General features: G+C 37.3%; 1 protein-coding gene across 2 annotated transcripts in view; it reads left to right on the top strand.

The window, feature by feature from the left end:
• Positions 1 to 9,386: 9,386 nt before the first annotated feature.
• Positions 9,387 to 27,411, top strand: part of DDX58 (DExD/H-box helicase 58) — a 28,775-nt gene continuing 10,750 nt past the window's right edge. For both annotated transcript variants that reach the window (XM_036217579.1, XM_016130339.2), the window contains exons 1-11: positions 9,387 to 9,606; positions 12,895 to 13,029; positions 15,707 to 15,888; positions 16,820 to 16,967; positions 18,016 to 18,138; positions 19,533 to 19,634; positions 20,028 to 20,181; positions 20,947 to 21,205; positions 22,823 to 22,985; positions 24,488 to 24,607; positions 27,243 to 27,400. In XM_036217579.1, the coding sequence (XP_036073472.1) occupies positions 9,501 to 9,606; positions 12,895 to 13,029; positions 15,707 to 15,888; positions 16,820 to 16,967; positions 18,016 to 18,138; positions 19,533 to 19,634; positions 20,028 to 20,181; positions 20,947 to 21,205; positions 22,823 to 22,985; positions 24,488 to 24,607; positions 27,243 to 27,400 (1,650 nt within the window). In that variant the 5' untranslated portion in view covers positions 9,387 to 9,500. The remainder of the gene's footprint in view (positions 9,607 to 12,894; positions 13,030 to 15,706; positions 15,889 to 16,819; positions 16,968 to 18,015; positions 18,139 to 19,532; positions 19,635 to 20,027; positions 20,182 to 20,946; positions 21,206 to 22,822; positions 22,986 to 24,487; positions 24,608 to 27,242; positions 27,401 to 27,411) is intronic.

A 27,411-nucleotide genomic window follows, 5' to 3' on the forward strand; every position in this document is an offset into this window, starting at 1 on the left:
TTTTAAAGAAGGCTGGAATGTGTCAGATCGGTTCTTAAGAAACAATTAGCACTAATGTAGAAGAAAATTTGGACTGGGAAGAGCCTCAGTAAAAAAGACTAAGAAACTCATTGCTCAAACCGGAAATCAGAAGGGCCTGTAGAAAGAACAGTGACAATAGAGATCCAGAAGAGACTGGATTTCATAGATTCCTGAGGTAGGCTAGCTCAAGATTGGGGCACCATTTAGATGAGGATGGGCTGTGAGGCACAGGGAGAAATCCGGTATGACCAGACTTCTTTTTCTCCCCATGAGAGAGCTGTTGCATGGTGATAATATTCAAGGTTGGAATACAGGAATAGGATGGTTGGAGGAGGAAAATGAATTCGGTTTGAAACTGAGCTGCTTAGAGCTGCACTGTCCATTATAGTAGCTACTAGCCACATGTGGATATTGAGCACTGGAAATGTGACTAGTTAAAACAGGAATTAATTAAAATTAATTTTTTTAGACATAATACAGGACTAAGAAGTATGATCTTTTGACCCTCTATCAACCACCCTCCTCCATACTTTAATTCATGCCCAGCTATGATTTTCTGGATTATGTTTAAATCACTCCTTTGCAATACCCTCTAACTCTCTTTCCCTTCTTTCTTCCTTGTTCACCTAGTTTAGGGGTCAGCAGCCTTTTCTTATAAAGAGCCAGATAGTAAATATTTTAGGATTTATAGGCCATATGCAGTCTGTCATATAGTGTTTTTTTTTTTTCTACAACATTTTAAAAATGTTAAAACAATTTTTAGCTAGTGGCCAAAACAAGCCATGTGCCACATTCATCCTGCAAGCAAGAGTTTGCTATCCGATTACCTAGCAAGGCCTCAGTCTGGATGAACCTAACTCTTCAATTGTGCCTACACGCATGCTGCTAAGTATTTTTGAAAGAAATCAACTGTAGATTGGTGTCACCATAAAAACAAGATCACCAGCCTCAACTTTATCAGGAACATATTAGTGGACAAGTTTCCTTAGTATTCTTGCTCATTGGTATAGTGGCTATTTCACGTACCTTTTCCTCCTCAAACTTCCCACTTCTTCCTACCACACACTTTTTATGTTGGCTAGGCAGTTCTGGTCAGCACTAAGGTCAGACAAATACAAACCCTGCCTGCTTACCAAAAACGATACTTCTAGCACATTATTAGAGACACTGCCTGCTCAGTTGGTCTTGACCGCCTTTCTCGTGTGTCTTCAGTCTACTTGGGTGAGTCTGCTGACCTAGGATGGCCTCAGCTGGATTTACTGGGCTCTCTCTATGTGGTTGCTCATCTTTCAACATGTTAGCCTGGTCTTTGTTTACATGGTAGTCAAAGGAGTCTGAGAAGGAGTAGACTCCTTGATGCCTGCGCTCAGAACTGATAAATTGTCATTTCCATATTCCGTTGCCTATAGCCAAATCATAAGGCCAGGCAGATTCAAAGGGAGGGAAAGACACTCCACTGTTGATGGGAAGAGGTGCAAAGTTCCACTGTAAAAGGTAAATAATGTGAAAAGTGAAGAACCGTCGTAATTTTTGCAATCAACATACCACAATGTCTAACATCTCTTCACTCAGTAGATGTACCCCTCTTCCTCTATGCCTTCGGTTCTTAAACTTTCACATGCATCAGAATCATCTGGAGGGTTTGTTAAAATAAAGATTCCTGAGCCCCGCCCCCACAGTTTCTGTTTCAGAAGGTCTAGAATGCCAAGAATGTGCTTTTCTAACAAGTTTCTGGGTGGATCTGATACTACTGTCCTGCAAACCACAGTTTGAGAACCACTGTTCTAGGCTTATCCCTTCCTATGTGCTTTGGATTTCACTTACCCTCACTTTAATAACAATAAAAAATAATCTTTCAGTCATCCTTTTTTCTTTATCTCTTGTTTTTTAGTGACTTTGCTACTCAGAGTGAGGTTTGTGGACCAGCAACACCAGTGTCACCTGGGAGCTTGTTAAGAATGCAGAGTCTCATTTACTGGATTAGAATCCACTTTAACGAGATCCGTGGGTAATCGTATGCACATTAATGTTCAAGAGTACTGCCTGTGGATCATTTTCATCAGTAAGCAAGTGAGCATGTTCTTGATTTCCTTCTCCAAGCCTGCCCCTCTTCCAGTGTCACATGTTAATAGATGGCACCACCATTTATGTAGCTGCTCAGGTTAGACAAGTTGTAGTTCTCCTTGACTTCCCTCTTACATATTGACATCCAATTCATCAGCAAATTGTATGGGATTTTAGGATTACATATACTGTAATTTACCACTTCCCCTGCTTTGAGCCTAATCCATGAGGCATCATTTCTCACTTGGTGCTATAGCTTCTTACCAGGTCACTCTGCTTCCACCCTGTACCCCTGCAGTTTGTTGTCCTCTAAGCATCCTCAGTAATCTTTTAAAAACAAGATCATGTTATTTCTCCTCTCAAAATCCTACAGTGGTTCCCTGTCATATTTAGGGTCAAAACCACATCCTTACCCTGGTCTGTCGGGTCTTAAACGTGAACTGCTGTGGCCAGTGTCTCCTTTTCTCTTTCTCCAGCCCACTCCACTCTAGCACCCATGCTCACCTCTTGTTCTTTTGCAGACTCAGTTCACTCCTGCCTTTGGGACTTGGCACTTTCTATTCCTTTTGGGTAGAATGCTCTTCACCCAAATGGCTTTCACTTCATTTAGGTCTTCCCTGATCAACTCATCTAATAGAAGCAGCCCCCATTATTCCTTATGCCCTTATCATGCTTTATTTCTCTGCACTCCACTTACTATTACCTAATATCTTACTTCTTTGTCTGTCTCCCACACTAGAATGTGATAAGCTCTAAACCTGTCTTCTCAATTTCATGTTTGCAGTTGCTCAAACCAGATACCTGGAATGTAGCCGTATTTTTTTCTTTTCCTTTCCACTGTATTTCACTCAGTCCTATCTCTAAAATATATCTCAAGCAATTCCTTTCTTATACACTCCACTGCCACCGTCCATATCTATGCCGCATCATCTCTTATGTGAGTCACCTATCAACTGATCTACTTGTTCCGCATAAGAAGCAGAGAGATCTTTTTACAAATTTGACCACATTATGTTACTTCTTGCTTAAAACCCTACAGTGTGTTCCTTCCCATTGCATTCCATTCCTTGCCTTATAAGGCCTTGTTTACCTATTCAGCTACACTACATACCATTTACCCCATGTTCATGAAGTTCCATCTACAAATGTCTTTCACCTTTTCTTTTTTACCTGTATGTGTATTCTGTCCCCCTGCATGGAATCTCCTTTTCCCTGCTTTTTTTGAATAGTTGATTCTTTCTCATTCTTAAGGATTCAGCTGAAATGTTACCTACTCAGAAAGATATTCCCTTACCACAATATTAAAAGTTCTTTTCAGTCTCCATTATTTTCTCTTACAACTCCATTTACTTTCTTTGTATCACTTCATATTTGGTAATCACTTAATTGTTTGTGTTTTTACATCTTTATTGTCTGTCTTCTTCCTCAAGAGACTCTAAGTTTATGAGGGAGACTCTTTTTCACTTATCTCCATACACCCAATACTTTTCACAATACCCAACATATAGCAGATACTCCGTAAATGTGTTGAGTAAATTAATGTCCAAATAAAGAAAGGGTCTAAGAGTGAGTTTTTTCTTCTTGTTATTCTGTGACACTCCCCTTCTTCTCTGGCCGTGGTAAAATTTTTACCTACAAATTTGCCAAATGATTCCATTTCTGGGATTTCATTTCTTTCAGATTCAGTCAACACTATAACTGCTGGATGTTTAATAAGTGCATTGTTATTCAAGACTATGTTATGTCCCACTGTTAGCATAAAAGGAGGCATGTGTTTATCCCTTTAAAGAAATTTCGGATCTGATTTCTTTTTCTCAGTTAAAAATCCAAAACCAAGTAGTGGAAGAATAGCTTGTATGATAGATAAAAATGGACAAGATGTGAAGAACAAGAACTTGAAGGCACTGGAGAAAAATTAAAAGGCAAAACTGGAGGGACTTATACCATCGGGAGATAGGAACTGTACTGCATTTATTTCATGCAATAGGTGCATGAAATTTCATTTCATGCAATAAATCAATGAAAACTGCATTTATTTGGCTTTTCCCCAGTCCACATGGAAGTTAGAATACAAGCCGCAGTCATCGAATTAGAAGGTAAACCCTGGGCCTGCCAGAGTAATGATATCGAGGGAGAAATTTCAGAAAGAAAGGAAACACAAAGGGAAAGCCCTAAAATTTGTATATAACTTTCACTCAAATCCTAGCTAACCTTGAAATGCAAACATGCAGGAGAGACTCCAAGGAGCCCAGGGAAGCAATAGCCAGAGGGCTAAAAGAGCTCAATGACATTTCAGCTGCCACTACAGCGAATACAGAATTTGGAGTCTGAGTCCCACCAACTTAGAAGGGCAGGGAAACATATAAGGCTTTTCATGGAAACCCCTAAAGGGTAACACCTTGGAAAAGACTATGACCCAGGACTCAGGGATTCACTTTGCACTGATGGCACAGCTTAAACAGACTCTCCACTATGTAAAACAAAGCCTCTATAAATTCAGAACAAGTAGCTGTTAAGTTAGCATGCTAGAGCAAAAAACAACATTCCCTAGAGTAAAATAATTTAATTCAGAGATCCTAAAGTATATCTATAATGTCTATTATAAAATAAAAAATTACTATACAGGTGAAAGTACCTATAGTAAAGAAAAGCAGTTAAAAACACATACTGTGAGATAATCCACATGATAGAATTAGCAGACAAAGACTTTAAGGACCCTATTAGAAATATGTACATGAACTTAAAAGATAGTTACAATGAATAAACAGAGGTTCTCAGCTGATAAACGGAAAGTTGAAAAAAAGGAACCAATGGAAATCTCAGAATTTTTAAAAATAATATTTGAAGTGAAAAATTCACTGGAAGCCTTAGTATATTGGAGAAGCCAGATGGGAAATGACATCATATAGAAACCAGTATTTACAGATAGGAATGAATATTACCAGAAATACTAAATAGATGGGAAAATAGAAAAGGCTATAATTTTGTTATTTTATACAAAAGACAACAACTGACTACAACAAGCTTATAACATTGTATTATGTGGTTTATAACACATAAGGAAGTAAAAATTATGACAATAGCACAAAGGATGGGCTGGGGTAGATGGAATGATGTAGTTGTAAGGATTTTATATTTTACCTGTTGTGGTATAATAGTCTAAGTAGACTGACATAAGGACAAGGGAGAGAGGCATAAAGCTAAAAGACTACAGTCATGTGCTGCATAAAGACGTTTCAGTTCATGATGGACTGCATATAAGACAGGTCCCATAAAATGGTAATGGAGCTGAAAAACTCATATCGCTTAGGGATGTCATAGCAGTTGTAACATTATAGCACAATGCATTAGTCAGTTGTTTGTGGTGATACTGGCATAAACAGACCTAGTACACTGCCAGTCATATAAAAGTATGTCATATATAATCATGTACAGTACATAATACTTGAAAATATATAACTGTGTTACTGGTATATGTATTTACTACATTATATTTTTTATTGTTATTTTATGGTGTACTCTTTCTACTTATGAAAAAAAGAAAAAAGTTTGCTGTAAAACAGTACGCTCTGTTATACCAGTAGCGAACTCATACAACTCATGTTTACTGTGTTTCTTGATTGCATCTTTTTCTCTTGGGCTTGACTTACTTTCACGTTGTTTTGTACAATAACATGCCATACAGGCTTATAGCCTAGGAGCAATAGACTATACCATATAGCCACGGTATGTAGTAGGCTATACCATTTAAAATCATGTAAATGTACTCTGTGATGTTCACACAATGACGGAATTGCCTAAGGAGGCATTTCTCAGAGTTTGTCCCCATCATTAAGTGGCGTATGACTATACAGAGAACTATAGCTAAAAGAGATAAAAGTAAAAATGTGTTTGATTATCCAAAATTGAAAGAATAGAAGAGCAGAGGAACAAAATTGGATGCAACAAACAGCAAGATTGCAGTTTTAAACCCATGTCAATAATTAAATATAAATGGATTTATCACTCCAACTGAAAGGCAGAGATTGTTATACTGGATTTAAAAAAGAGGAAGACCCAACTATAATCTGTATACTAGAGATATGCTTTAAATATTAACAGAGAGGTTGAAAGCAATAGGGTGGAAAAAGAAATACCATGCACAGTAAGCATAAGAAAGCTGTTATGTATATAAGAATACCACATGAAGTAGATTTTGATATAACAAATATTAACAAAGACAAAAGAGACATTTTATAATGATAAAGACATAATTCATCAGGAAACTATAACCTTAAATGTGTATGCATCTAATCACAGAGCAATAAAATTTATAATGCAAAACTGATAGAACAAAAGGGACAAGTGGACAAATTGATAATCATAGTTGGAGATTTTAACACCCCCTCTCAGTACGTGACAGAACAAGTACACAGAAAATTAGTAAGGATATAGGAGACTTGAATCACACTATAACGCAACCTGACTAATGGACATTTATAGAACATTACACTCGAAACTGCAGAATACACATTCTTAAGTATATCTGGAACATACATCAAGATAGTCCATATGCTGGGTCAATAATGGAAGTCAATAACCCTAAAATGTTTAAGAAATTCCCAATATTTGAAAAATAAATAGCACACTTCTAAATAACTCACAGGTCAAAGAAGAAATCACAGGGATATTAGAAACTAAAATGGAAAGACACTGAAAATAATATATCAAAACTGATAGAATGTTAGAACTCAGCTGAGAAATTTATAGCCTTAAATGCTTATATTGGAAAAGAAAATGTATAAAATCAGTGATCTAAATGTCTACCTTAAACTAGTAAAAGAAGAGCAAATAAACTCAAAGTAAGTAGGAGAAAAGACTAATGATTAGACCAGAAATCGCTTAAATAGAAAATAGAATAACAATTTTTACAAACTAAGGCTAAAGTTAGTTTTTTGAAAAGATAATTAAAATTGGTAAATTCCTTGAAAAGCACAACTTATCAAAACTGACTTGAGATAAAATAAAAAATCAGAATAGCCTTATATCTAGTACAGAAATCGAATTGTTACAAAGAATCTTCAAAGAAAACTCCAAATGGTTTCATTAGTAGATTCTATTAAATATTTAAGGAAGAAATGATACCAGTCTTACATAAACTCTTGTTTTAAGGGCCAGCATAACCCTGACATTACAAGAAAAAAAACTTACCGACCAAATTCTCTTATGAACATAGATATAAAAATATTAGCAAATCAAATCCAGAAATATATATATTAAAAAACAGGATGCTACATCATGACCAAATGGGATTTATCCCAGGAATTCTAGGTTGGTTTAATACTCAAAATCAATCAATGAGAATTCAGTATGTTAACAACATATGATCACCTCACTAGATGCAGAAAAAAACATTAAAAAAATTCAATACCCATTCATGATGACTCTGAGTAAACCAGGAATAAAAGAGAAGATCAATCTAATTAAAGGTATCTAAGAAAAACCTACAGCCAATATTGTAATTAAAGTGAAACTTGGATTGTTTCCCCACTGAGATTAGTAATAATGTAAGGGTGCCAACTCTTATTCAGCATTTAATTGGAGGTCGTAGGTGGTGCAATAAGGAAACAAAATAAAAGTCATAAAGTTTGGAAAGGAAGAAATGAAAATCATATTCACGAATGGCATGGTTGTTTACCTAGCAAAATTTAAGAAATCTACAGAACAATCACTGGACCTATTAAGTGAATTTAGCATCGTTTTATAAAGCAAGGGCAAAAACAAAAAAATAGTTGTATTTCTGTATACTAGCAACAAATTTGAAAATGAAACTTTAAAAACAATTCCATTTAGAGTAGCATCAAAGAACATGAAATAGTCAAAATAAATTTAACAGATATATGTAAGACCTATTACTCTTAAAACTATAAGATTCTGCTGAGAGAAATTAAAGAGAAATAAATGAAAAACTAAAGAAGACCTGAATGAATGAATTCATGGATTAGAACTCAATATTGTTAAGATGTCAATTCTCCCCAAGTTCATCTATGGGTTCAATGTAGTCCTGATCAAAATCCCAATAGGGATCTGTGTGAGTGTGCATGTGTGTAAGAACTGACAAGTTGATTCTTATGTAATAGCAAAATGCAATGATCCTGAAATAGCAAATACAGTCTTTACAAAATAAGAATAAAGCAGTATCAACAAATAGATAAATGGAACAGATGACTTAAAAACAGACCTGCACACATAACAGTCGATTGATTTTTTTGGACAAAGATGCCAAGGCTATTCAATGGGAGAAGGAAAGGTTTTCATCAAATGTTAAAACAATTTGTGCTGGAACAATTAGAAGTATAGGAGAAAATGAAACCTTAACTCCTACCTCACACCATGACAAAATTAGAGATGATCATAGACTTAAATGCAAAAGCTAAAAACAGAGACTCTAAAACAAAACACAGAACATCTTCATGACCTTGGAGTAGGCAAAGATTTATTAAAGGATGCAAAAAGCTGTAAACAAAAGGAAAAAAAACCTGATAAATCAGATTTCACCAAAATGAATTTCTTGCTCAAAAGACACCTTTAAGAAAATGAAATGTAAGTCACAGACTGGGAGAAGATATTTGGAATACATGTATTTGACAATGGGCTTGAATCCAGAATAAATATGTAACTTGTAAATCCATAATAGAAAAACCACTCAATCAGGCAAAAGATCAGAGCAGATGCTTCACACGCAAAAAGACATGACTGGCCAATAAGTACATATAAATGTGCCCAACATCATTCATTATTTGAGGGATTAAAATTAAATGCACAGTAACAGACCATTTCACACTAACCAGAGTAGCAAACAAACTAACTGACCTGCGTGTGTGTTTACTGGATTTGGAGTTCTCGTACACTACCGGTGGGAATGCCAAAGGCCATTTGTGGGTATAGCTATTTTGGAACAGGTGGCAGTTTCCTATATCGTTAAACACACACTTACCCTACGATCCACACGACCTGGGGAAAGCGGTTCCATGGTACACATTTTTCAAAACTCAGAATTGGTACACATTGAACCTAAACTTTACCGCTATAAAAGCAAAACATATATATATATATATATATATATATATATATGATAAAATGAAAATCGAAACATCAATTCTTCGGTCCCTCTGGATCAGTGAGCGCTGACAGGTGGGAAAAGCAGGCGACCAGAGACCAATCGAACCCGAGCGGGGGCGCTGTCCCCTGCGGCAGCCCAGCCTCCGCCGCCCAAGCCCGCCGCCAGTTGCAGTTTCGATTCTAACTCTGTAGTTAAGGTTTCCTAGCAGCTCCGCCTCTCTGTGCTGGAACCATTTTTCGGGAAACCTCTCCAGGCTCACACTGGGCTTTAAAGAGAGAGGAGCACAGCTAAGGCGGGGAGCTGAGCTGCAAGCATGACGGCCGAGGAGCGGCGGAATCTGCACACCTTCCGGGACTATGTCACGAAGATTCTGGACCCTACCTACATCTTGAGCTACATGACCCCCTGGTTTAAGGAGGGTGAGTGGTCCCCAGCGGCGCGCGCCCCTTGAGGGAGGGAAACAGGTGTTTTCCCCTTTGCTTTTCTCCTTTTAAATTGGTACGGGTAGCCTGCTGGGAACGTCGGGTTTGCAGCAAAATCTCGACAGCATTTTAGACTAGAGATTGTCAGAATTTGAGGAGCCCTTGGAAGCCCGGATGGGAAAACTGAGTCCCATCGAGTGAAATGACTTGCTTAAGGGCGCACATCTATTTAGGTTCAAAGACAGGAGAAACAAGTCGCTGTTCATTTTATTTGTTTCTATTAATATTTAATGTCTACTGTGTGCGTTCAGCTTTGTGCTGACATCAGAGAGGTTCAGAAGATACAGGCTCTTCCTTAAAATACTTTACAGCCCAGGGTTTTGGGGGTGGGAGATGAGTGAGGACAGATGTATACAAATGATTACAAAATAATGTCAGAGCTACAAGGCAGTTAATGCTTACTCTGCTGGCCACTTCCTAATAACGGAGCTTGAGAGGAGCAAGACTTGGACCAGGTGGCTGTTGGCTTCGATTCAGGTATTTCCATCTAGCTTTTGAGACATATGATGAAGAATAATGGGCCGTTTTGTACATTTGTCTCGTAGTGCTTTGTGCTGGAGATGAGCAGAGACTTTGGGGAGAAGGAAGGTGGTGCTTGGAAGGAGTCAGATGATAGAGGGGATCTGGCAATTCCCTTTCAGATTCCAACTGCCTAAATATCTTGCCTGATGTGAGACATTTTTTGCAAATTCAACTAAAGCAGGCAGGTAACTTGCCTGCTAATTGCTCTGCAAAACCAAACCACAGGATGTGGAATGAGTAAAAGTACCACCAACAAAAGTGGACTGCCACTTTCTAGTTGTGCTTAAGATGAAGTAATAAAACACTATCCTAAGGACCACAAAGTAACTTTGGTCCCTGAAGAATGTAAGCCCCTGCAAGACATCTCTTAGAAGTTCTTGGAATGAGTGAAACAAACTGGTGTGAATTCCATTCTTGCATACGCTCATGTATTGATTCAATAAATGAGCAACTCATATGTGTTAGGCATTATGCCAGCATTGGAGATAATTTACACATATCACTACACACATTATCTAACAGGTAGCATCTTGTTAGGAACCGAGGAATCAGTGGTGAACACAATAGAAGTGGTCCCTGTCCTGGCAGAGATCAGAGTACATATGTGGAGGCAGGTTAACTAAATAAGCAATAGATATTAAAGTGTAATAAGTGCTTCGATGGCAAACCATAATGTGCTGTGGGTACGCAGAGATAGGATAGTTTTTAATGTATGTTTTAATTTATAGTTATAATGCAACCACAATAAAAATACCAAGAGATAGGTTAAAAACAAAAAAAGCTGAAGAACTCTATAATATTGTCTTCTTTTTGAATGTGAAATGTACCATACAGGTTTTATTTTGAGCCTCTCCCAAAGGCAACTGTTGTCATTTAATTGGTTATAACTTTCCTGTTCATTTCTTTGTAGTTTATGATGTACACAGTATATTTAAATTATAGTAGCAATATTTTGTATCTCTTTTACTGTAATTAATTCTTCCCTCCATGTATTGGATATTATACACTGGTTGCATCTTGGGAAAGGAGCATTGAAGTTGTGTTTCTTCTGGAGAGCTTGCATGATCACTGGGATTTTGCAGGGCTTTGCTTAGCTTATCCATGAGGTTTCAAGGTAGACCTAGGTTTGGGCTACAGATTTTTTGTAATATCCCTTTGGAGTAAAAGGCTAACCCATGTCCTGGAGGGGCACTGGGTTAGCCTTTTACTCCAAAGGGATATTACAAAAAATCTGTAGCCCAAACCTAGGTCTACCTTGAAACCTCATGGATAAGCTAAGTATTGTGAGTATTTATGCATTCCTTCAGTAACATTTTCTGGACACACGCACTTTGGAGCCAGGTACTTTGTTGATGTTTAGGATACAAAGATGAATACATGTCCATGGTCACAGTTTAAGAGAAGACAGACCCTCAAACAATTAGTGTATACTATGCAGTGTCTGTGCTTCGGTTAGAGACATGCAAAGAGACAGAAAGCATAGAAAGATATCAAGACCTTCTACCTTGGAAAGCTGGGAATAGCATCACATGGATGCACCTTGCAAACAGTATGCTAAGAGAAAGAACCCAGTCACAAAACCTGCATATTGTATGATTTCATTTATGTGAAATGTCCAAAATAAGCAAATCCTTAGAGACCCAAATAGATTAGTGGTTGTCTGAGGCTAAAGGGAGAGTAAATTGGGAGTGACTGCTAATGGCTATAAGATTTTTTTTACAGTAATGAAAATGTACTAGAATTAGATAGTGGTGATGGTTTCACAACTCGAAAAACCATTGAATTTTTACACTTTAAAAGGGTTAATTTTATTGTTGCCAAGACAGAGACCTTGGCAGAGAAGGAAGGCATTCCTTCCTTTCTTCCAACATACCTTACTGAGTGTTTGTTTTATGTTTGGGCCTCTGGTAATCGCTGAGAATACAGTGGTTAACCAGCCAGAGAAACTGGCTTCTCCCTTGGGATTTACATGCCATTAAAAATGGGGAAAAATGGTAGATTACCAAATGTCAGTTCATATGAAAGCAACATTTGGTTACCACCTCAGACATGGAGTTAGTGTACAAAGTCAGTATGACCACCAGCAGATTGGTGGATAGTTTTTTGCTGCCTGGCCTCACTGTGTTTCTCTTTTAACTCTTCTTGCTTTCTCTCTTCTGCCATATTGCCTACTGTCTTAGCAGAAGCCTGGAAAAATGACCATCAAGGTGTCTCTGTTTATTTCTAACTCTGCTTGCTGAGTCTACTGTACATGTTGCTGGTGCCATGGAGTGGTCCTATCCTCACACTTCTTTAGTCCTTCAGTTAATTCTGACTTTCGAACAAGAGGCTATCAAAATATTTGAGGAAGCCTTTGCTCTTCCTCCTAATCCAGAGCTACCATGACTTCTTCCTCGTTGTGGGGACTCTTTCATACATCTTTAAAGAACTCCTTTTCTTAAGGACTGCCTTAGAGTGCACTCCCACATTTACATACCAAACTAGGAGAAGTTTCCAGAGAAGATTGCAGGGTGGGGGATTGGTGAAAAATGGGTGTCATCTGCCTGGGAAGAGAATTTGCTGCCTTCTTGCAATTCTTTCTGTTGCTGTGATTTGTTACAGTCTTCATCCCTGTTTGAAAAGGTTTGACAACTCTTTTCCAGTTTTTCTTCCGATGATTAATGGTTCTGCAGTTTGATGAATCACTTTTGCTTCTGTTTATAGATGAAGTGCAGTATATTCAGGCTGAGAAAAACAACAGGGGTGCAATGGAGGCTGCCTCACTTTTTCTCAGGTTCCTATTGGAGCTCCAAGAAGAAGGCTGGTTCCGTGGCTTTATGGATGCTCTTAACCATGCGGGTTAGTTTGTTCTTATTCATAAATCAGAGTATATTGCCCGACTATTTCAGAATGCTGTACAAGTGAAATGTTATTAATTTTGAGGTATCCACATACAGCTCATGTCTTTTAATCTGGGGAATGTAAAAACTATTTTCAGGCAGATAATATAATTTTCTACCTGAAATATCCAAAGGAATCTACAGAGAGTATTGTAACCTATGGGATTTAGTAAGTTTATTAGATATATAAGATCAGTATACAAAAGTTAGTTGCATTTCTACCCAATGGAAACAAATAGAAAATCTAATCTAAAATGAAATATTATTTATAATAGTAACAAAAGTTGTAATGTATTTAGGAATAAACCTAGCAAAAGATGTGTAAAGTCTGAATGGAGAACATGATAAAATATTATCGAAATGTATTAAAGAAGTCCTATCTAAGTGGAGTTACATAGAGAAGACTTGTTATCACAAAAATGTTAGTTCTCCCTACATTGATCTATATATTTAATATAATTGTAATAAAAATCCTACCTGCCTTTTCATGAGTTTGACAAGCTGATTCTAAAATGTATATGGAAGAATTATGACCCAAGAATATTGTCAAGGTATCCCTAAAGAAGAAGAATTAAATAGCCTGGAGTTTCCCCTTCTAGATAATAGGATTTATTGTAAAGCCATAGACATTGAGACAATGTAACTCTGGTCTTGGTATTGACCAACTGACCACTGATATAGAAAAGAGAGCCTTTAATTAGGCTTATGTATTTATGAAAGTCTGTTATATTAGACAGCACTGGGAAAAGAGGATCATTAGGAAAGGAGGCGCTTTTTGATAAATCGCAATGGGCCATTGTAAATAGGATAACCTAAAAAGAATAATGTTAAAAACCAAACAAACTCTAACTTTCATATCCATGTGGATATAAATCAATTTGTATTCCTTACCTCATTCCATTCATATAAACAAAAAATGAATTCATAAGAATGAAAGACTTAATTCTAAAAGGCAAAATTTTAACAATTTTAGAAAACATAGAATCATATTTTATGACCTTGGGGTATGGCAGGATTTATGAAATAAGACATTTAAGCATTAACCGTAAAAGGAAGATTGATAAATTTGAAGACATTAAGAACATCTGTTTATCAAAGCATACTATAAAGAAAGTAAAAACACAAGTCACAAATAGGGAGAGGATATTTGTAAAATATATAATAACCCAAGAATTTTATATAGAATATTCTAAAAAAGCTTTAAAATCAATCAGAAAAAGAAAGAGAATATTCACAGGGCAGAAGATATGAACTTATATTTCAAAGAATAGGAAGCATGAAAGGTTAAGAAACCGGAAAAGATTCTCAGCCGAATTAGCAATTAGGGAATTGCAAATTAGGAACACAATGAGATACATTTTATAACTACTAGATAGCAAAACTTAAGTACAGTGTTAAGGTTTGAAAAGGACATTTCATGGGAAATCTTATATATCACAATACAGAGTGTAACTTGAAACAACTATTTTGAAAAACAATTCGGCATCATCTTCTATAGTTTAAGATCCTTTTATCCAAGTTTCACTCTTAAATATGTGCCCTAGAAAAACTATTATACATATATTTCAGAATACTCACACAAGAATGTTCAATGTTTAACTGTTTGTAGTAACAAAAGCAAGCAATAAAACAAAATCGAACGCAATCCCAGTATCCTTGAAGAGGAGAATGGGTAAATAAATTTGAAAATATTCACGCAATGGTTCATTACACTCCAGTGAAAATATATGAACAAAGCTTCAAATGACAACACAGGGAAAGCTTAGAAATATAATATTAAGCTTTTTTAAAAGCCAAAGAAAATTACATTTAGTAGGATTTAATTATAAAATTCCAAACAAGCTAAATCATATATTGTTTAGAGATTCAAACATATGTCATGCAACTATTAAAAAAATCAAGGGAATGAAACATCAAAAACAGGATAGTGGTATATTTGCAGGGAGATAGAAGGAGGGGGAAACGGAGGCACATACCCACACATGTATTGGAATGTTCTAGTTCTTAAGTTGGGTAGTGGGCTTACATGTGCTCATTTTGTTGCTCTGCTTTTTATAGCCTAATGAGACAGTGTGGGCCTTAAAATCAGGCAAGCTTGGTAATTCTTAAAGTCAGAGAATCTTAGAGTGAAGCAATCTTGGATTATTACAGTAGGAAATAATTTTTTTCCACCTCAAATTTCTTATTGTGCTTAATTTTTTTTTTTGAATAATATAGGAGGTAAGCTCCTGAAGGACAGGAATTAATATTTATATTAATTTTTACCTTCTTTACTACTTTGCATTGACAAGATATTTAATAGCATGATGATTTGACTCATTGAAAGACAAATCAGGGGTTGTAAGTTGTCTGTGGGGGTACTTTGGAAGAAAATTTTACACTAAGGCCAGATACAAGACTTCACATTTATCCTTAGTTCTTTCTCCCAAAAGATGATAAATATTGATAGAGGACCTGAAATGTTGGGTGTCTAAAACGAATATTGAGTTTTCTTTTTGAAAGATCATTAATAATTAAGGCAATTTATGTATATTTTGGGGGTTCTATCACTATACATTCACACATGACTCCTATGATAGTAATCTCAAAGTATTTTTTAGATGGTCTCATAAAAACCGCTAATTTTTTTTTTTCAGGTTATTCTGGCCTTTATGAAGCCATTGAGAATTGGGATTTCCAAAAAATTGAAAAGTTGGAGGAGTATAGATTGCTTTTAAAGCGTTTGCAGCCAGAATTTAAAACCAGAATTAACCCAAATGACATCCTTCCTGACATATCCGAATGTTTAATTGATCAGGAATGTGAAGAAATTATACAGGTAATTTAATTAGAGTACTGAATTTGGGGGAAATAATTTGAAAATGGAAAATGTTTTCTGTTTTATATACTATTTTAAACCTAAGAAAAATCACTGAAGTCCACAAAAGTCCACAAATTTAAGGTAGAATTACTTAGAAAAATACATTTAATTGTGAATTGAGTAATTATGTGACAAGTTTTTTTCAGATTTGCCCTATTTTCAATTAAAATTATTTTATTACTTATGTGAATGTTTTACGTAAATTTAGATAAAATTAAGCAGTTTAGCAAATAAAAAGAAAAAAGCCATAAACTCTAGTGTTTCAGACTCTAGACACATAAATTTTGTTAGAATGCTGCCTCAGCCAGTTACTAATGGTGTGACCATAGGCAAGTTTCTTAGTCTCTCTAAGCCTCTATTTCTTCGTGTATAAAATATAAATAATAATAGTATCTTATTACTCTATTTTTCTAAGGATTAAATGAGGTAATATAAGTGCTTAGATATGCCTGGCACATAGTAATAAGTGCTCAATAAATTTTAGTTATTATGATTAATAATAAAAGTCATATAAGTCCCATTACCCTGAAAAAAATATTTGTTAACATTTGGTTATATCCTTCCAAATATTTCTCTATGCCAGTATTCTGAGTGGTTGTCAAATGGATTGTTTTTCTAGTATTGCTGATGATGATTGGATATAAGATTACAGAGGAAGTAAGAATGTTTGGCTTGACATAGTGACATAACATGTAGAGGATAAGGACGAAGGAATAGACATCGTAAAAGACCGTCTTGGATGGAGCAAAACTGGTCATGAAGAAGACCTACTGAACCATAATATACAATGATTTTAAATCAGATAGCACTTAAATCAGTATTTCTTCAGTAAAAACTCATAAATGGAAAACGAAATGATTGATCCATCAACGATATTTGTCTTGCTTAGGTTTGTTCCAACAAGGGGCCGATGGCTGGTGCAGAGAAAATGGTTGAATGCCTTCTCAGATCCGACAAGGAGAACTGGCCTAAATCTTTGAAACTTGCTTTGGAGAAAGAAGAAAGCAAGTTCAGTGAACTGTGGATTATAGAGAAAGGTGGGCTATTCAAGGAAGAACTCTGAGAGGAAGGAGTATCTGAAAACATGCTCTGCCTTCCTCATAGTTCTACTCAGGGCTTCCTTCAATCTTACTTGTTTTTCATTCACTGTCAGAGGCATTTTTCTTCAGTCAGATACCCATGGCTAAATCTTAATGTTAGAGACCAGCATGAAACTGAATTCTGGAAGGCAAGTGGCTACTTGCCTAGGAAGTAGTTTGATTGCATATAACCCCTAAAAATGGACTAGTGCAAGCTGTTATCATTCAGAATTAGCCCATCTGGTCCAAAGGATTTGGGGAAGGCAGAATCAGAGCTCACTGTGTGCATTTAGATGATGAGAGAAATAGCCTGAAAATTCTAGAGGTAAAGGTTCAAAGGTGAGTTAAAGGACTCACTCCCTTTTCAGAGTAGACTCACAATAGGAATTGCTTGGTTCTCTTGCCTAGAAGCCAGAACAGGATTGAAAAAAATAATCTATTGTGATTAAATATCGGAGCCATCATTGGACTTTCTGAAGCTAACATCTTCTCAGAGCATTATTTTAAAGGCTGAGTTTGGTAAACTTTCAGAGAATCTAGTCTTTGCTTTTCCTAGGCTTCTTCAGGTCACAAGTTGTTCCAGAAATTGTATAAAATACACATCTGATTTCTTGAGTCAGGTCAACAATGGCAGACGTGAATATCTGTTCAGCTTTGCTTCTCTCCCTTAACATGCATGTGAATCACCTGGGGATCTTGTTTAAAATCAGATTATGATTCAGTAGGGGCTCCAGACTCTGCATGTCCAACAAGCTCCCGAAACTCCTGGTTTAAATTCTACATTTTGATTAATAAAGTATGAAATGACATTGGAGTTCAAACTCTAAACTGAGATATCAAACTCAAAAAGATTCTTTTAATTCTTTTGAAAGGTGAAGGGGGTGGTTGTGAGAAATCTTAATGGAAGTTTAAAATATACTATTATGGCCTCTTTTTTGTAGGGCTTTCACCATCAGGATTGTAATCAGATCACATAAAAATCTAAGCTGTTTTTTGTCTCATTAAGGTGCAAAAGATGTTGAATTGAAAGATCTTGAGGATGAGGAAATGAAAACTTCCGAAGTACAAATTTTCTACAAGGAAGAACCAGAATGCCAGAATCTTAGTCAGAATTCATGTCCACCTTCAGGTACGCACCATTTTTGTTCTTTTCCATGATGGTGCACTTCAAGTGCTTATGTAGGGACACGTTTTTCAGTGCCAGAAGTCACAGCCTTACGAAAAGATTTTTAAGGAAACATAAGTAAAGTGAATTTATATTACAGTTGATACTTTTTTCCTATAATTAGGAATGTCATTCTCTCCCTTCCATAACTATTGTCAGCTTCTTCTCCCTCTTTTTATCTTCTTTTTGTCTTCTTTTATCACTAAGAAAGTATGTGCATGTCTACATTGAAAATGCACATAGAGTTCTTCCAGAAACCGAATGTCTACGAATTCCAAAATCAGATTTGCTTTCGAAAGAAATACTTCTACGATTTGTGAGTTACTTGCTCAATCTCTTTTTAGGATCCCAGTGTAAGCTGATAAAATCTGTGCACTGCACGTATGTGCCCAGCTGGGAGGTTGAGTGGAGGCTGAGATCCAGCCTGTGTTGTTTGTCAAACTGCATTGAGGGGCACTTTTCCTAATTCATACAAAGACCTGTGTAAGTTAGCTGTGGCCTTCTAAGGCCCACCTTATATTTCTAGAAGGATATTTTCATGAGGAGACCAGAAAGTTGCATAGTAAGTTATAGTAAAACGTTATTTACAAAGGGCATCAGGGAAGAAATTATGATTGATAATAAGTAGTGTTAGAAGAAAGATGTGACTTGATGATAATACCACAAGAATTAAATTTACAGATTACTTCTGCGACCAGAATAAAATCAATAAATTTAAGTTGCTTTGAACTTTTCTTACATTTAAAAGTCCTTAGTGAACTCTCTTAATGTTTCAGAAATTCTCCCTTTTTTAAAAAAATGAATAGGTTGTACTCAATAGTGATTTCCAAGGTCTTTTGTAGTTCTTTACATTCTATATACTTATCTATTAGTGAGAAAAAGCCTCTGATTACTTTTTTAAATTTCTGGTTCTGTTGAAAGAAAATACCATGTGAGAGCAGAATTACAAAGTATAGTTGCTCTTCAATAAGAGGTTTCTTTAGGAATTTACTATTTACAGTCTGCTGTTTTCAGAGATCTTGGAGGGATTTTTTGCTATTTGTTCGTTCCATGTAGCATTTCCTTTAACTGATAGCCACCTATCTTGCCCTGAATTAAGCCATTTGATTTTTTCTGGTTTTTTTTCTTTTTTTTCTTTTTTTTTTCCTTCTTGCCATCAGCACTTTGTCATTGATGGAGAATTCTGAACTTCCAATCAATGGAGAAGCTGAAATGGTTAACAGGAGACAGGGTTCTAAACTCTCCTGCTTGAGGCCCTTGCTAAAATTGGGATTCCTGTCTATTTGACAATAGATAACTATTGCCTTGATTCCTGAAAGTAGTAACTATTGGGTAATTTTGTTCCTTTTGTGTTTCAGAAGTGTCTCATACTCACAGCCCAATAAAGCCAAGAGATTACCAACTAGAGCTTGCTTTGCCTGCTAAGAACGGAAAAAACACAATAATATGCGCTCCTACTGGTAAGCTGATTGCCATTACTTACTTATATGATTTGTTTCTTAATTTCTTTTATTGAATACTGGATAAAATGGCCAAGTTTCAGTTTTTTCCTTGTTCCATTTGTCTTTTGAGAAAACCATCCCATTAATAATCTCAAGGTATTTTAAGGAACATCAGGAAAAAGAAAAATACCATCGTTTAGCTTGTTTCAGGCCATGACTGAGTACATATTACCTAGGATATGGCTTGATATTTTTGAGTCACAGTGCAAATTCTGACATTGTGAACTCAGCCACATTACCAACTTACTAGTCTGCACAGTAGTTTTAGGAGAGTCAAAAATAATTACCTTTCTACAGAAATATTTTAGCATGATATTAGTTACATGTTTTCTTTTTCTTTATATGTTAAAGGTTGTGGGAAAACCTTTGTTGCATTTCTTATATGTGAACATCATCTTCAGAAATTTCCACAAGGACAAAAAGGGAAGGTTGTGTTTTTTGCTAATCAAATTCCAGTGTATGAACAGCAGAAATCCGTGTTCTCAGACTATTTTGAAAGACGTGGGTAGGTATAACAGTTGACCCAATTTCTTTTTCTCTAGCTTCATGTAATTCATGTACTTCCTGCTTTGTTTTGTTTTTGGAAAACCATTATTCAAAAATTTATAATAATTAAATGTAATTCTGTAGTGTGGTGGTTAGCATGTCTGCTTTAGATGCAGAAGGTCCTGGGTTCACACCCCAGTGGAGCAATAGTCCATAGTCTATGGCCATGACACGCTGAACAGGGCCAATGTCTGATCTTGGAAGCTAAGCAGAGTCAGGCCTGGTTAGTACTTGGATGGGAGACCACCTAGGATAGACCAGGTGCTGTAGGCATGAAAAATAAAAACCAAACAATTATAATAGATTGAGCTTTTTATATGGTCTAGATATAATTCCGTCATGGATTTAGGTCTTTTTTGTTAGATATACCCGAAATCCTAAACTCCTTTGGTTAGCTCTTAGAGAGTGAATAAATGACTTGAGATAAACTTCATATTTAAATGGCACATTTAACTTTTTAGTGATTTTATAATTCATTTAATATTATTCTTTAGATACTTTTTCTTTCTCAGTGGCTTGAAACGATTAATATATACCACTAGCAATTTTAACTAGCTTGCATTTATTGATCACTTACCCATGTGTGAGTCTCTGTGCTAAGCACTTGTCTCCTTTTGGACTTAGGGAGAATTTAATCAATTGATGTTCTGATCTAGTATTTCTTATTTTTGTGGTTCCTCATTCACACTGTAGTTAGTAACAGGCAACTTTCGTCATTTTCCAGGTACAAAGTTTCAGGCATTTCTGGAATAACAGCTGAGAGTGTCTCCGTGGAACAGATTATTGAGGACAATGACATCATCATCTTAACTCCACAGATTCTTGTGAACAGCCTTAAAAATAGGACTGTTCCATCACTCTCAGTCTTTACTTTGATGATATTTGACGAGTGCCACAACACCAGTAAACACCATCCTTACAATATGATCATGTTTAATTATTTAGATCAGAAACTTGGAGGATCTTCAGACTCACTGCCTCAGGTATCTGCAAAGTCCGATGGGTCCTCAGAAGAGCGGTGATATTCCTAAATCCTCTTGACCTCCCCGCCCCCATCCCCACTAGCCCCGGTGAAGATGTCCTTCTCAAGTCCTAAGTCCATATTGTATAACTCATTGATTAATTTTGATTCATTCATTCATTTATCCACTTAACCGATATGTATTCAGTGATACAAATATAAAAAGACATAGTCCTTGCCCTCAAACAGCTTAAGTTTCGTAGGGAGCCAAATATGCAAGAATTAGATCATAATTTATCATGATGGCACACTGTGGAGGTGAGTACAAGGTGCAGTCAGAAGTAAGAGTTCCTAAGTGTGCTGTGAAAGTAAGGCAAGACCTAAAAGACTAACAAAAGTTTATAAGGTAAATAGTTGGGTGATTTTCATTAAAGGCTGCTGTTTGTCCAGAGGTACAGAAGTATGAAAGAACATGGTGTGCTCAAGAATCTTGACGCTCTTCATATCACTTGACTATAGAATATGAAGTAGTGAATAGCAGTAGGTGAGGAAGAATAGGAGAGAGGGAATGACTGATGGAACGGGATGCCAGGAGAGACCAGAGAGAGTGGGAGAGGTAGGCAAGAAGATGGATTAGTACGGGAGAGTAGACGGAACACCACTTTGGTGTCATTAGAAGGGAGGGTGCGAAAAGAGTCAAGATGGAGAGTCGAGATGAAAGCAGAAAGGATAGGGAATTCCTGGAATATAACCTCTCTTTTCTCTTGAATGTGAGAGATATAGATAGATCATTTGCTGAGAATAATCAAGATGGAGATGAGAGAGGGAGCTCAAGGTGCATGGAGAAGATTTGAAATGAGAGAGAGACCTAAGAGGAGTACACAGAAGAATTGATGGGTCAGATTGGGGGCCCAAATGAGGTTGGAAATCATGAATTTATAATATACCAATCTCACATTTGTGTTAAGTTCTTTAGCCCTTATAATTACCTGTTTAGGAAACACAGGTTAGAAGAAATTCAGTATGGTGCCCATAGACAAAATTCAGTAGCAATCACATTTCTTACAGCTTTTTCTTCTAGAAAAAAAAAAAAAAAAGGTAGTTGACTAGTTTCCTTGCTAATGAGCCAATTATTCAGTATTTATTCAATGGCTATTAGATAGAAATATTTATAAGATGACCATTAAGCTAAAGTCTTTACAAATACATAATACTGAATTCACACAGATATCATTTTAAATAGCTATTGTTACCCAACTTTACAGAGAGCTGAAGATGCTTGTTCAGTGTGACATGGCTGAGATTGGAATGGAAGTGTGTCTTGTTTCAGTTCTTTTCAGTGTGTTGTTCTATACATCATGGGGACACAAGGGTTAGGAAGAGAGAAGTCCTACCTTGAAAGGGTTTCCTCTCTTTATTTCTGTGCTGATTTGTGTTCAGCTGATGCTTCGTGACTCCTGCGTTTATTCAGTGCTTTGCTGAATGGGGACCTTTCCATATGTGATGTCATTGTGAATTTCAGAAAAAATGTTCTTGCTCTTTATCTGAAGTTAGGGGGAAAAAACCTACTTTAGTAGAAGAGAGTTACATGGGGGGTTGTATTTCTCAGACATTTAACAGTTTGGAATGCTCTTCACAGGTCGTTGGGCTGACTGCCTCGGTTGGCGTTGGGGATGCCAAAAGCACAAGTGAAGCCTTGGAATATATCTGTAAACTGTGTGCTTCTCTTGACGTATCAGTGGTAGCAACAGTCAAAGACAACTTGGAGGAACTGGAGGAAGTTGTTTATAAGCCCCAGAAGTGTAAGTGGAATCCAGTTACATGCCCTTTGGAACTTCGTTATACCCTGCTATTCCTAGTTCACAGCCATTTGGATGAAAATGAATTTTTACCTCTGTTTAGTAGAAACTTTGTTTCCAAACCCCAAACTTTGCAAATAATCACATTTTGGGTCTCTCTCTTCAGCTGAGCTCTCTCCCCAAGCAATGAATAAACCTCAGGAATGGCCTGGAGAAAGCAAACATTCTTACTTCTTCCATTCCATAAAACTCTTACAAAAATACTAACAATCAGAGAGAGGCGATGAGAAAATCTAAGTATGTAAACAGCCAAGAGCGGAGCTCAGTCCTTCCCTGTGTTTCACGCCTGAAAAGGCTACTGTGCCATTATTATTTCGATATGTAGCTAGTCATTTTGGTTGAAATGAAATCTGAACTCATCATGTCTTTGCGCAAAAGATCAGAATATGTTTTTTTAAATAAAATTGACTCACAAATGTTTATTGGGTCCCAACGCTATACTAACCCAGCAAGAGTGAGAGGGGAGAGAAGATAGACATGACTTCATCCTTGCTCCCTGAATAGCATATGACTGTATGAATATAAGGTAGAACAAACACATGAAATAGTAGGGGAAAGGGCAGTTAAATTCCTTTCTGGGAGCTGCCTATAAGGGGTTTAGAGATAGTGCCCAAACTAAACTTTTTAGTATCAAGTACAAATTTCTTCATTATATGGTCCCCCTGCCCTCTGAGCTCCATCTCCTTCCACTTCCCACAAATGCAACCATGTTACATTCCTGTGGGATCCTCGAATATGTCATGTGATCTCTCTCTCTAAGCTTTTGTCCATGCTGTCCTCCTTTGTACACGATTGTGTTTGCTTCTTCCTTTCCTCTTCTCCTGCTTATCCCACACCACCACCTCCTGTGGAAGAATTTGAGATTCCTTTCCCTCCCCTCCATGATCTTGTACATATTTAGGTTACAGCACTCTCCTGTGGTTATTGGCTACATATCTTTCTGTCCCCTAAAAACACAGACCTCTCTGGAGCATGGAATGTGTTCTTTTCAACTGTCTTATCACCAGAACATGGCACGTGGTAGGCCATTAATAAGTTTCTGCTGAAACAATGCAATAACGAATGCTAGAGACAGTGTGAATACTCCTGAGGGTTGGGTGGGAAGGGATCAAGGAACTGGACAAGTTAAAAAGTGTGGCATTTGCACAGATAAGATGGATACCAGCCTCATCAGAATAGAGGCTCTGTGTTGAGTAACAGGAAAGCCAGATGAGAAATTGGATTAGACCCAGAACACGAAAGACAGAGATGTTAGAATCAGTGCTTTAAGCAGTAGGAGGGAGCTGTTACAAGGTTTTTGAGCATTTGTTTTAGCATCTACACTGCCTCCTTGTGAGCTTGGAGTCTCAGGTTTTATAGAGGAAGTAACAGAAGTTTAGACATACCCACTTTGAATTCTGATGTGTTCTTTCTGAAAAATACTTACTTTCTTTTGATGGCTTTAGTTTTCAGGAAAGTGGAATCACGGACTACCAACAAATTTAAATGCATCATCTCTCAGCTGATGAGGGAGATAGAGGGTCTGGCAAAGAGTATCTTTGACCAACTTGATACCGTAACTCTCGGTAAGATAAATCTCATTTTGTATTCTCTCCATTTAGAAATAGCCAAATATTGTCCACTAGTGTCTGTTTGCATTCTCCTTCATTCAGAGTGTCGAGGCCAACACCAGAGGCTGACATTCTTGATTATATGTTACTCAGATTATTAAGGAAACTTCTAAGTTCTCCTTTATTTTCTCTTGCCACTTTTTTCCTGTTTAAATACAAAGTAAATCCATCTGAACACACACATCTGGAAAATATTATATTTCAACAGTTTCTTCCTTTTTTGACCTCTCAAATTTGCTTTCCATCCCAACTTCCCCCTTACATGAATGAAACCATCATTCTGCCTGATGGCTTACATTCAAACCTAGAAGTGATCTTTGATTCTTTCTCCTTTTGAGACTCTCTCATGAAGTCACCAAGTTCTATTCTTCTCCTTTTTATTCATTTATTCATTCATTCACCAGATATTTACTGTGCCAGGAAATTGTGTTAGGTAACGGAAATAACAAGATTAAAGACATAGTCCCCGCCCTCAGGGAACTCCCAGACAAATAATGAGAATCAGGTGTGAGTGGTTTCCATGAGGCTGGGTTACCCACTGGAGGCCGTGGGAATACCTGGGGATTTTGGCAAGGAAGGCTTCCCCCAGGACAAATCTCGAAGTCAGCCAAGCTAAGGAGAGATAATCAAGTGAGGTGGAAAAAGAATTAAGCATAGAGGGAAGAGAGCACACAGTGAGTTTTAGGAACTGTGAGCATTTCATGATCGTTCTAACGTGTGAGTGGTAGAAAGGAGTGAGACTAAAGGGAGAGGCAGGGGGCAGACAGGGAAGGGCTTGGAAGGCCAAGCTGAGTTTAACTGTTATTCTAGAAGCAAGGGCAAGCAACTGAAGATCTTAAACTGATTAGTGATATGATAAGCATACCAGTGAAGGAAGAGGGCCAAACAGAGGTCGTTGAGATGGGTTGGTGAAGGGAGGAGGCTTGTGCAGAGCTGCCAATAGGAAGTGTTCAGATTTAATGGCTAACTGGATTTGGGTGGATATGAGAGAGGGAAGGGAGTGGAAGACTTCCCTCAGGCTTCTGGCTTGGGTACCTGTGTGTATGCCAGTGTGCAGTACTGGTTCTAGAATTAGGAGCAGCTTTGGCAGGTACAAGGTGAATTTAGAGTTTTGGTGATGTTGACTTTCTGATGTCTGCTAGATAATTCATGTTGTCTTAACTTCTCTCACTCATTTTGCTTTTCTCTTTCCTTTTCTTTCACAGCTTGATTTAAGACTTATTCTAGCAACCTTCTAGCTGGTTTGCTTACCTCCGCTCTTTTCTATATAGCCCCCCATTTCCTGGTTAGTCTTCCTGAAATACCAGTTTTATGTCAATATCCTGCTTGAATCCGTTTGCCTTACAGGCAAAGCTCTTTAAGTTTCTAAGTTGACAGTCTGAGCTGTGCCTGCACGATCTAGTTCTGCATATCTCAATCTCTCCAGTTTTACCTTCCACTACTTCCCTATTTGAATCCTGTGATTTAGCAGTTCCTTGAGTTCCTTGAACATGTTCATTTACTTATTCATTTATTCACTGCTAGGTAGCGTGCTAGGTGATAGAAATATAGCATGGACCCTGGGCCACAGCCCCTTCCCTCAGAGAATTTCCAGTATAACGGTAAAGCCAAAATTTGTAAGTAGTAAAAAAAATAAAGCAACAGGGGATTGGGTAGGTGGGTGGTGGTACTAAGGTATGTTTTAGGCAGAGAGAGCTTCAGGTGCAAAGGCCAGGTGAATAGAGAGAGTATGGGAATTTCCATTAGTCCTGTGAAATATAGGAAGGGGAGTGTCTAAAGATGAAGACCAGAAGCAGGTGGAGGCTAGATCACAGAGGACCCTGCGAGCCAGGCAGGGAGTTTGGACAGAGGAATCCAATAAAGGCTCATAAGCAGTGGGGCAGCCTAATTTTTCATCTCCAATTTGGAAACTCTGTCTAGCCGCTGAGTGGGGAATGGATTGGAGGGAATCAGGCAAGAAGTGGGGAGCCCAGTTAGGAGGCCATCATATATATACATCCTAGATAATACCAGGAACATTATGACATGGTCCGAATTGGGGAGGTAGCAGAAGGATGGAGGGACGTGAATTTCTACCTTCTTATTCTTTCCATCCCTAATACCCTACCTCCACCTTTACACCAATCCAAATGCTGAAAATTGCTCATTTTAGATTGCTTAGCTTATTTCCACAGTTACCCAAGTTCACTTAATACTTGTTGATTCCTTTAGTTTGCTGCTGGCCTCTTCATTTGTAGCTGAGGCTGGGAAAGAAACATGTCAGTGCTACTTGTCTGGGTAGCCTCCTTTGTTCCTCTTGTTAATAAAGAGGAGCATTTTAACCCAGAAATGTAGCTCTTGCCTGTAACTTTTACTGTGCTATGCTCTTCCTGAAGAGCCCTGGATAACCGATCCTTGAGTAACACACAGACTGAGCGGCTTAAGAACTCATCCTTTCATCCCCAGCACCCTGCACAGAGCCCAGACCTCTGAAAACACAGACTGTTATGGGAGGACTACTCTGTGTAGAAGGAAAACTAGAGGGCAGGGCGTGCTTAGAAACTTAAATGACTGACTCAAGGCACAACAAAAACTTTTTCTTTTTTTCTAGAAAACTTCTCTCAAATTCAAAACAGGAGTTTTGGCACACAGAATTATGAACAGTGGATTGTTGGAGTTCAGAAAAAGTGCATGGTGTTAAAGATGCCAGACAAAGATGAAGAGAGCAGGATTTGTAAAGCACTGTTTTTGTACACTTCACATTTGCGGGTATGTTGCTT

This window comes from Rousettus aegyptiacus, unplaced genomic scaffold, assembly GCF_014176215.1.
Source record: "Rousettus aegyptiacus isolate mRouAeg1 unplaced genomic scaffold, mRouAeg1.p scaffold_m13_p_3, whole genome shotgun sequence".
Lineage (NCBI taxonomy): Eukaryota > Metazoa > Chordata > Mammalia > Chiroptera > Pteropodidae > Rousettus > Rousettus aegyptiacus.